The sequence below is a fragment of the Hoplias malabaricus genome, chromosome 1 (assembly GCF_029633855.1).
Source record: "Hoplias malabaricus isolate fHopMal1 chromosome 1, fHopMal1.hap1, whole genome shotgun sequence".
NCBI lineage: Eukaryota > Metazoa > Chordata > Actinopteri > Characiformes > Erythrinidae > Hoplias > Hoplias malabaricus.
In genome coordinates, this window is record NC_089800.1 from 77,168,852 (window position 1) to 77,181,187 (window position 12,336).

A 12,336-nucleotide genomic window follows, 5' to 3' on the forward strand; every position below is an offset into this window, starting at 1 on the left:
ATTAACTGACTAATCACATATCACACCTGAGGCTACTCAACCAATCAGATCTGTGCAAGTGAGTGACACACACAGGGCAGGGCTCCAGACACCGCTGTCCTGGGGCCAATAAAAATAGCTCAAGGGACGTGATAAAAGCTCTTTTGGGACAGTTTCAGGATGACAGTGTTGTGTGAGTTAAAACCAGAAACTTTAAAAACAAGGGAACGATTATGGGTTGAAATTCTCATAACGCTGAACATGGATTCCCATCCTTCAGCATAAAGAGCCAATCAACGTGCTGGTTATGTAAAGCAGTAAGTCAGCTGCAATTAAAAAAGTCATTAGGGACTTTATTTACATATGCATTTTGTTTTTCAAAATCATTGTTTTATTTGTAAATTTTAGTTGGAATGAGAAAAGGACATTTCATTTATTTATAATATTTATAGATCTTGTTGTATCTTGAAATGTAATTGAAAGTGTGGTCTATACAGGTTTTACATTATTTTCTGGACCTTGGCTTGGTTAAATTTCCTCAAACTGGAGCTTAATGAATTTAAGTTATTTACTAGCACAAAAGATGCAGCCACAGATTATACTATCTACAAGGTGGACCAATGGGGTAGATGTGTCCTATTAGAGTGGCCAGTGAGAGTTTACAGTTTTTAAGAACTCCAGCATCTTTGCTGTGTCTGATCCACACATAACAGTGCAACACTATGACATCACCATTACATCAGCGTCGTTTCAGTGCCAAGTGTGATGTGCCAAATAGGGCTGGCCCCATATATTCGGCTGTTCGGGTATTCGTTCATTGGGTAGGTATTAGTTTTTTTATTTTGAGATTTGGGTATTTGTTTTTTTGGTACTAATCTTTAATTTAAGAAATATACAAGAACCCAGGAGAACATTTTCAGGAGTCGAAAAAAAAAAAGACAAGTAGAATTGTGAGATCCCACAGGGGAGATTATTATGGCAGTTATGTGTGTCAAGCATTACTGTATAAAGACACTTTTGTAGACTCCGAAACTTTTATTGAAAACCTGATAACTTTACTTCTGTCTGGATATGCGAGTTTTGTGTCAGAGGAGACATGTGAAAAGATGTTTCCAGATGTACCCCTGATAAACTAATACAAATCTGAATAGGGCTTATGAAATCTTAATAAGAAACACTATGCTAGAGACACTGAGCTCAATTATGTGATTAGTATTGGGGACACAAACTGAATGGAAAACTGAAAGTTATGGCCTCAGTTTGCCTTTAGGCAGGTGCCTTTCTTTGATACATTGTAATTTTACCCTATTTCTGAGCCTCTTTATTCTGCCTTTAGTCTGACAGTTTCACCCTCCACAACACCGCACAATGATCTATTCTGTATGTTTGCTGATTGCTGTGGATTTGTGGTGGGATTAGCCTTAGCTGAACTGAGATGCTGTGGTCATGGTTTAAATCAATTTTGAACATCGTGGACAAATATAACTACTGTGGTGCCAAAGGAAACATGCTGTGTGGACAGATAGACACGGAAATAGGTGTTGCAAGTGTTCCATTTGATGGTCTGAACTTTGGGATGGTTGACTGGCTCTTGCTGTCTCTGACACTGGCAATGAGGCAGGGTTTACTGTTGAAAATGGTACCATCTGTGTCCTCAGTGTAGCTAGGTTTCGAGGAATGTAAAAACATAATGCTCCTATTAGGGCTGTGCCATATTGTATCATTCGCGGTAATATTGTCATAATTTTTAAAACAATATAAAAAATCAATATCGTGATAATCGTAATATTCTTACTTGTTTACTTAATGACTTAGCACAGCAACTATTCTGTGTTTGTTTTGTTATTTACTGTGAAGTTTTACTTTTTGTATAATTGTTTAAATTTGCTGTTTATATGCACACAGAATTTTCTGCACTTTGGTTCTGTGGTAGATTTATATGCTACATTATTGTTTTATACAAAATCAGAATCTTGGTAAGTTACAGTTTACAAAATAAGCACATTTTTACAGATTTTGTTTTTATATTTGTTACATTTGTAGTAAAATAAAACTTAATAATCATAGCCATGTAATACTATTGATATATATATTAAATATATGTAATTTATTATAATTAATACTAGTATAACATTGATTGTTTCAAAAGTGTGCCCTTGAAATTAATAAAATAATTTTTCAGTTTTTTTTTCATATCACCAAAAATTTAGTTATCGCCAAAATACCCTGAAATATCGTAATATTATTTTAAGGCCATATCGCCCAACCCCAGGTTCTTATATTGTTCTGATTGCTTGGACCCTTTTTTAATATTACAAAGCAAGCTTATGTTGTTGTGCTCTCTTAATCACATGCGTCTGATTCTCTTTTTTTAGTTTAGGATTATAAATTAAATATTAAAATGAAAATCTAAGGATTACAGTCCTGAAATGTTTTTGATTTTTTGGAATATTTTTACATAATTTAATCACACAGATATAAAGAAGAGGAAAGTAATAATTAGACACCACAGGTCACACTGCTTTGGCTATAAAAGCAAGAAAATGATGAACGATAAATCAGTCTTTGGAAAGTTTTGCCTGGAATGCTGTAGTAAAATATTTTTTACCTGACACATATGCATTTACAGGTGTAGTATTTTAAATATTAGCAGTGTATGCTGATAAAAACTCTGTCAAATGGAGTGGTAGACCAAGAATTTGATAAAACCTCCACCATCATGTGTAACTAATATATTAAAGGATATGAAACCTTACACAGTAACTAATTTGAACCTTGTTTAAAAATCATTTTTCTTGACAGATTTGGATGAGGTTATGCTCCTTGTAAAAATATCCTGCGGACTACTTTCCTGAGTCCTGCAAAGGTCAAACCTATAAACGTCAGGGCCTGGCTTTCTCTCAGCAGATGAGTCAGTGAAGCACATTAGCTGTTGGTGTTCTGAGGCTCATTGGCAGGTTGAGGGGGAAGGAAGGGGACAGACGTGTGGCTAACTGAGCCCAGCTGTGTATTTGTCAGATGAGCTTCCTCTCCTGGCTCACACTTGACCAAACAGGAGGGCTACATGCCACACTTCTCAGGCACACATCTGAGTCTATCACATGGCAAAGTAAAAACCAGATAGTAGCCAAAGTGTGATCTGAGTAACATCCTCAGTATTGTTAAAGTATGTGTTGTTTAAAAAAAAAAAGAAAAAAGAACCAAAAAGAAACCGTGCAAAGTGTATTGTGAGTGTGTGTCGCCCTGCGAAGGACTGGCACCCCTCCAGGTTGAGTTCCTGTCTTGCGCTCAGTGATTCTGGGTAGGCTCCGGATCCATCGCGACCCTGACCTGGATAAGCGGCTACAGACAATGAATGAATGAATGACTCAATGAATGAATGTGTGTATATATGTATGCTCATTGTACAATAGCAATGTTAAATCACATGCAGATAAAAGCGGACATGCCTATGAAAAACAAATTATTTCAGGACATTTGCTCTTTCATTTTTGTATGTTAAACTGGCTGCTCTGAACAAGCTGTGGTGACTGAGCCGTGTGTGGTGTTATTTTTTTTATATGTAAAATAGAACAAGGTAATTTTCGAATCAATTAGAAGCAGCAAGAAATACACCAGAGAGAAGTAGTTGGTGAGTCCAATTCCAGTAATCCCAATACATTTGAAATGTCTTCCCTGCTTTAAGTCTCTATTATTACAAAATAATGTAGCTTCATAACAGAGGAACATTGACATAAGTAAATGTAGTTACTTCGATAAAATAGTGACTGCATTTAAAGTAAATGTACCTTTAAAACACTGAGCTGTTTTCTAAAAGTAGCAGTATAGTTAAATAAAAAGGTATGTACACAAGTAAGTTCTACAAGAAACTAAAGTTTGTATGAGTTTTTCCTATCTTCCTGGTATAAAAGCAGACCACTCAGAGCAGTTCAGACATCAAGCACCAAAACAGAATAATTTAAATAATAATTTATTGGTGTGTTTTGTATTAATTAATTTAAATTTTATAGGTTTCATTTTTAAAATGCTATATGTGTACTATATATGTAGGGTTGGACAATAATTCAGTACAAATATATATCGCAATATTTGATTCAATAATAATTATTAGATTTTTATACACATTTTCAATATTTCAGTATACATTATTTACGTCACTGTATGACATTGATTACAGGCTGTTGCCATCAGTTCTTTCCACTCAATTCTACAGTTAAGTTAATATAATGTAGTAGTTAAGTTAATATAATGAAATCATGAAAATTCTATTTTGTAGTGGATGTGCTCATAAATGTGGGAACACACTATAAAATAAAACAACCCTAGGTATTTATTTATTTATTTATTTATTTATTTTTTATTTGATCCAAATGAAAATGGCTAAAATTCAGAGTTTCTGCTCCTTGCTCCTCATTCCTCGGGTCTCGTGCTGAGAGTTGTGGCTCGTTCTCACTTAAAATAACAGCTTAGCCAGGAGAAGCTTTAAAAAGCATCAAACACTATATTCAATATATGTCACTTTTGTCAGATTTTGCCAGTGAGTGTAAATTTACTTTTGAAATCTCACTGTGGCTTGTAGTCATTTAAAGATATAAGAAGCTAGTTTTGTTTGAGGCCTCAGTAACTGCCTTGTGGTATGGCCAAGATGGGCAGCATGTGGACAGACTTGTCTTTAATGTCATTGCTGAAGCATGGATAGGTCAATTTTTTGGAGCAGATATTATCCTGTTGCGTCTGGGTCATCATGCCTCAGGATCTAAGAAAAAAATAATTCTACCACAGAACAACTGCCGTTAAGAGTTTTTTTACTAACTTAATTTAAATGTCAGCAGTGTGACCATGTGTCATGGGGCTGTATAGATGTTATTGTTTTTTGCTTACACTCAGCTGTTGTGAGGACTCAAGCAAAATTTAACTTGTCCACATTGATGGACAACTATTACACTTTCCTTTTTTGTCTGTTACAAGTTATCATTGTGTGTTGGAGGGCAGATCACATGTTTTTTGTCACATGGTGCTACAGCCCTTGGGGCTGAAGTTATAGCACATATCAGTCTATTCTGACTTATTTCCCTTTGGAGTTCACACTTTTTCAGCGTGAAATTTTTTAACTGCAGACACTCAGTGGCTTTTGTTTCTAAAGTTGCCTTCCACCTATTTTTAGCAGCCTCACACAGTCAATCTCTATAAAGTGGAGCTTCACTTCCTTTCATCATAGGACAGATTGAAGACTCTCAGTTATATACCCTTAAGCTTGAGATAAAAAGGAAACTGAAATACAGTGTATTATTATCTGATTCTTTATGGATGGGGTCGTAGATTTTTTTAAGTAATGCCATTCTATGACCCATGAAAAGATACATCTCTCATGATGTTGGTTATAATGCCATTAAGTTAGCTAAACATGCTACTTTTTGGTTTGTTTTGTCAGGGCAAGCTGTGTATAAAATTAGGCCTCCTGCTGAATGGGTAAGATTTGGCTAACTGTTCAATAACCAGTCTTTATCTTTTGAACATTCATTCATTGTCTGTAACCACTTTCTCAGTTCAGGGTCACGGTGGGTCTGGAGCCTACCTGGAATCACTGTGTGCAAGGCAGAAATCCATCCTGGAGGGGGCGCCAGTCCTTCAAAGGGCGAGAAACACACACCCGAACACACGTTCACACCTATGGACAGTTTTGAGTCGTCAATCCACCTACCAGCATGTGGTTTTGGACCATGGGAGGTAACTGGAGAACCCGGAGGAAACCCATGAGGACACAGGGAGAACACACCACACTCCTCACAGACAGTTACCCGGAGCGGGACTTGAACCTACAACCTCCAGGACCCTGGAGCTGTGTGACTGCAACACTACCTGCCCACTTTTGAACATGATATTATTAAATCTTTAGAGAAAATATTAGTAAAAAATGTTCTTTGCCGCTGGAAATATTGATGTTCTCTAAAACGAATGACATCGCACTGATGCACATCTAGCAGGTTTGCTGAGCCGAACAGCAGTAAGAAGAATCACTTAGACCGTCAATCAAGGGAAATTATCTCAGGCCAAGCGCTACATTTTCTGCTTCATAATGAACATCACTTACGTCCGATGTGATTCATTTTAGTGGAAAGTTCAAATGGCAGTGCTCTCAACTATACTCAGCATTCTGATTAGTGTATATGAGGCTGCCTGGTGAGGAAGTACCAGACAGGCTGTAATGTACAGTAATTTGATTACATGACTTAAAATAGCCTTTTTTCATCTCTAGCTAAAGAAAAGATCATATCATTTTTACATGTGTACTTTCAAACCCTCCACAGACAACAAAATAAAAATAGTCTGAGCTCTTTTCTTTATGGTCATTTTATGGGAATTGGATATTTTTTCTATGATTAACATTATTAACATTTTAATGCACTTACAAAAATCACAGAACACACAGTAGCTCACAGACAACTCTAACTCTAGCTGGCTTTTTACAAGACCTGAAATGATTATTAAGGTATTTGGTAAAGTCTCTAAAAGTATTGCCAACCATACTTGGATACTTTTTCAAAAAATTATATTTGTTATTAACTGGATTCAGATTACGGTTTCTTTTTGTCTTCCAAGCCATAGAATAATTAGTTATCATAGCTGCAGTGTAGGGTTCAGTTTCCAACACGGGCAAGAGCTGCAACACTGTATTGGCTTTCATCTGTAACATGAGTCTCCCAAATATCATAAATGTACTCATTGTGAAAAAAAGTGTTGCACCCTGAAAGAAATCACCAACAGGAATGAAAATTGGTGGGTTCATTTGATATCCTGAGACAAGTTTCAAGCATTGCCATTACAACGACTACCCTTAATACTACTTCAATGTTGCCAAAGACTGCTATGGTGTGTTGCCAGACTCGTCTTCAGTGACAAGGCCTGATTATATTTATTTATTTATTGTTTTTTTGTGGAGACGACCTGCGAATCAGTGTGTGTAGACACATATCAGTGCCCAGATGAATGGTTTGTCGTCATGTGTCACACATCCAAAAGGTCTTTTGTTATTGTGTAGGGGGCTATTTTGTACAATGCCAGAATCACTACAACAAACATGGTGGACTGATCCCATAATCAGACCCTGGTTCTGTTTGTGTAGCTCAATAAATATTGCCCATTTCAGTCTAAAATTTTAATAATTTGTTGTTTCTGGTAACCTTCAGATAACCTTCTGGTAATCTGGCATTATTTATTATATGAATGGAAAGCATTGGGAATGTTTTTCTTTTTGTAAGCAATATTCTTCATGATCAACATTTTAATCAACAATTTTTACTAGATTAGTGTGCTTATCTCAGATTACTGAGTGAAATCACATGCTTTTATAACAAAGTGGTGAACTTCTGTGGCTGGTAAATTCTGTGGCTTTGTGAAGATTATGATCTTTGCCATTTTCACACATTCACATATTCTTCATGGTTGTCTAGGACATGAACCCATCTGCCAGTTGTACTTATAGTCATCATTATAAGACTGAAATATAAAGCAGCATCCCAGCAAATTACACTTACATGGATTTCAAGTATAAAACCTGGTTCTGTTGATCCACAGTCCCTTTAAGCAAGGAGCGCAGAGTGGGTTCCCTGCCAAAGACTTTATTGTTAATTGGTTACAGCTGATGTTATTGAAGCCCAAGGATAGTTTTCTTACAGAGAGAATAATGGTGGAGGCAGGGATGGTGGGGTCTCAACTGCTTCCACTTAAACAGAGAAATACTATGTTCTGTCAACAAACAGGCTGGGGTCTTTAGCCTCCAGCTAAGAAGATGCAGCCGGCCAGGGGGTGTGCTTGGGTCTTGATGTGGATCATATGGACAGACTGTCATTCAGTGAAGGAAACCCTGGGGCAAAAGGTTCTGGGCTGTTTTTATACTTGTTAATATTTCTTAAATATATCGACCAAAAATACAACACAGTAGATGTTTCATTACCAAAGTTATGTAAGAGCTACTTTAGCTAAGTCTTAGCTGCAGAAACTGCTTGTCAAGTGTTCAGTATCTAATCTAATACAGATAAAGCCTCAAGGAACTCTTTGTTATCCAGAAACATGCAAACAGTATGCCTAGAAATGCTGAAAATTATATTGTAAGAGCATGGCCCCTGAGAAGGGACTAAGTGGAGTTGTATGTTCTAATGTCTACACTTTTGTTAAAAAAGGAGTCTTTTTGTATAAAATGTGGTTTTATAATGGGTGTATAGTGGCCTTTTTCAGAGCTTTGTTTGTCTGTTTCTTTTTCTCAGTATTTGCTCCTGTTCACTCAAATATTTCCATAGTGTTGAGTTGTTTTCTCACAGTGAATGTATGGAAAGACACATGGAATTTCTTTAACAGTCTTTAACTGTTCACACAATAGGTAAACTGCCACAAATCCCATCTGTTCCTTCAAATGTGATCTAAATGGGTCATTTCTATTTGACACTTTTAGATTTGGGCCACATTCATATGTGGTAGTAAAATCCGTTCCATATCCGATCAGTGGCAATACGTCTCTGTCTGAACAGCCAGATTGGAATACATGTACTTTTGAGAATGAGCCACAGACATTCATATTAATTTAAGGCGCTTAGGGCATGGAAGCAGACTGTTAAATGCATTTACCAAACATGTGAAATATCCAGATCCCTGTCACTCATTTGTAAGAAAATAAACCTTATGGAAATTGGTAATATGGGTTTTTATAAAACAAGCATGAGAAGAACTTATTTCCTATTAGTTCTTTATTAATTTTATATTGTTTGTGTTGGTATGAAGCCACTCAAATCTGGATCATGGAAATATTAAACTAATTTTATCGGTTCTCATCTCCTCTTTGGAGACCCATGTTTGCAGGAGACGCATTCCTATGCCTGACCAGTGTATTATAACTGATTTTGGAATCAGTTCATGATTTAATATTCTTATGTCTTTAATTTATACTGTTTCTCACAGAGAAATCATTTGGAAAAAAAAATATGGTAATTTCACGACACAGCGCTGCTATGGATGAAACAGACTGACCTTTCCTTTTGGTCAGAGAGCCTAAATGTATTGTCCATTTGTGCCAGCGTGTCAGTTTAGGACGGTGAAAGGTTTAGACCGATGTCAGATATAGGTCATATTATATAGTGTGGACAGCAGAACAAAAAAATCTAATTTGATCATGAAATATCATTTGGGCCACTTCTACCTGCTGTGCGAATGTAGCCTAAAAAGACGAATGCTTCAAGTGTTGTTTATCTGATTTTGAGTGTTTTGGTCCTCTAGTAGGCTTTTCATGGTGGTGTAATGTCCTTATATGGCGCAAGGATTTTTTTTTTGAATGCCAGTTTTAGATTATCTTATCTTCACAGAGATCGTCTGATGCAGAGATACTACATGCACAAAATACCCTTTTTGACTGGGAATATAAAAGGATTTACTCTTAAGTATGGTCTCAAATGTATGGTTATATAATGAGCTGGTGTCTGTAAGGAGAGAGTAAAATCTGACTGAAAACTTTAAGTCTTACAGACACTGACTTTTCATTAAATTCAGGAATAGAATATTTCCTTTTTTCTAATGAATGTCACAATTGAGGCAGGATGCGGACGTACACGCAAGGAATATTTAATTAAACTAAACCAACAAAAAAAAAAACAGAAAACAAACACAAGCATGGAGTCAAGAATACAAACTAGAACTTAGTAGAACATAACTAGGACAGGAACATAACAACTGTGAACTGGTGACAATGTGTAAGACAACTGACAAAGAAACACATCTACACACACAAGAGCTGACAGGGGAACACTGAAACAAAGGGAACAAAGGGAACACCTGGGGACAATAATGAGAGGGCAGGACTAAAAAGGAGACACTGACAAGATGGTGGAGCTAAGGCAGGGCTAGGGCAGAGACAAGAACAACAACCAGAGCCATGTGCTACATGAGCACATGGTGAGGAAAACAGACAGGACGTTACAATGAAAATGTCATATTGTTTGAATGTTAAAAACCTGTACAGAATTTCTTAGCTGTGAAATAACTTGAATTAAAGTCACATTTTTTGCTTGAATTTGAGAGGATTACTCACCATCCGTCTGTAGTAAGGTTGTTGAAATTCAGAGAAATGATTTTTAGAGTCAGCTAATGTATATAATTAATGTACATATTGACTGTGATGCTACATAATGTCTCTCATCTGTCTTTACACAGCGATCAAGAACAGTCACTGTCTGTTGGATCGAACAGCAGAAGAGAGTGTTTCAGCTCAGTTTTATTCTCATCACTTACTTCCAGCAGAGGAAAGTCAAGGTAAAACAGCTCCCATCTTGCAACACCTTTAGCAGAGACGTGTTCATTTTTTGCTTCTTTAGTTTAGTACTGGAACTATGAAGCTAATATTACTCACAAAACATTAATAGTCACCTTTCATTAAATATTTCCCAAATTTTTGCTGTGCCCCACTAAAATCACAGTGGTAAAAGGTCAATTTTATTTTGGATTTCTGAGCAGAACTATAGAACATTACTTTGCACAGAGTAATGGACATTGGGAAATATTTAAAAGAAAGTCAGCTATGCAACATATTTTGGTTTTATTCACTTATAACCTACCACAATATACCACTAAATCAGTCTGATGTTCCCTGCCATTTTACATTTCTTTTTTATGTGTTCAAGAAAGTGCAAATAAAGAGAATTAATTTAAAATGTAATAATTTCTTTAGTATTAGCTCGTATTTCATTGCTCATCCCTGTAGGGCATTTTTAGCTTTTAACAAGCTTTTTCGCTGGAGGCATATATTTTCCTCGACTGATTTGAAGGAATGGGGTATCTGTGCCCCTTGATTTCTCTGTGTCCCAGTGCAACAAATAGTCTAAAACAACCCTGCTTTCTGATATAGATGAACTGCAGGCAGCCATTTTATTGTCCATGTTTAAGTTATCAAAAAACCTGCTTACAGGGTGTGTATACAGACAAGAAGAGATCAGAGTTTTATATGGCACATGTTGTTTAAAATGGCTGAGCATGTTCAGATACATAGTAAACAGAGTTTTGTTTTTTTAATTTTTATAGATCACACTTTGAATATTTATTTTACCTTATACATAAACCCTATATAAAACCTACTCCCACAGTATGCACTGTGTGTTACTGAACATAAAAGCTTGGATGACCTAAGATAAACTGAAAAGTGTATACATTAGATTTTTTGCCACCTCCTTCCACCAGCTGTGCTCAGTGAGCTCAGTGAGCTTAAGCCTCCCTGAATGAGTTCTGGGAGCACCAACCGGGCACTTACACCCTGCTCAGTGCACTGCCGCAGTTCCAGAGACCCTCTTAAACATCTAAGAGCTCCAGGAGCACCAGCAGGGTACCTATATACTGCAAACTACAGTAGGATCCTTAAACCTCCACTCTGAGCTCCGGGAGCTACAGTGGGGCACATAAACCCTGCTCTGTGAGCTCTAGGATGGTGCTTATAGCCAGCTCTGCAAGCTTCTGGGAATCTATCAGAGCTTCACAATGGCATATTTTTATGTTGTATACCTTAAGTATCTGAATTAATTAAATATTAGGTGATGTCTACAAATACATGGACCCACAGTATAGTGTGTATGCTTTTTATCTGATCTGTTGTGCTGAGCTGCACAGGATGGGATCCGACTTGTTTGCCTGCAACCCTTCCCCCAAACATATTCTCCTTCTCCCAAATCTAGCTTGTCATTTGAGTAACCCCACTAAAGAAAGTGGTAAAACTGATTTAAAGTTTTGCTGTATCCCAGAGGGTTCTGTGGTCTCTCTGTGGCCTCTCTTCATCAATACCCTCACATGACTCCAAAGACATCTCTTCTCTGCCTCTTCGTCACAATCGCCCACAGCAACCGCAGCTCACTCCAGCCCCTCCCCCGATAAAACTGACATGTCCTTGTCCTGCCACATTTTGAAGTTGGAGCTTTAAATCTTTTGGATGCATTTGCTTGCAGGAAGTGTCTGTTCAATTGCATTTTGTATTAGGACAGGTCCAAGAGATTTGTTTTGATCCCTCTTTCATATTTCAGTTTGAAATACTGTTCATAGTCCTCGAGGGATACAGCTTTATGGAAAAGTTTTTCCTCATGGTTTTGGCTAAATCAGAAATAATTTTCATTAAATAACATATTAAAAATGTACTGAATCAACCATTTTCATTATGCAAATAAATTTGTATAACGTAGACTGCCTGAGAAGCTCTATTGAGAATCATTGTTTTGTTACTCGTGTATTTGTATAGGTTTTGCTATGTCTTATCTCAAGTAACTTAGTGAAGTAATAATGGTTCCTATCCAAACGTAATGTGAATGTAATGTTGATGCAATGTCAGTGTCCATT

At 36.8% G+C, this 12,336-nt stretch overlaps 1 protein-coding gene across 1 annotated transcript in view; it reads left to right on the top strand.

Annotated features, from left to right (window-relative positions):
• Window positions 1-12,336, top strand: part of ltk (leukocyte receptor tyrosine kinase) — a 79,282-nt gene that overhangs the window by 15,589 nt on the left and 51,357 nt on the right. Inside the window, exon 2 of the mRNA XM_066684115.1 lies at window positions 10,177-10,275. Coding sequence (XP_066540212.1) covers window positions 10,177-10,275 — 99 coding nt within the window. The remainder of the gene's footprint in view (window positions 1-10,176; window positions 10,276-12,336) is intronic.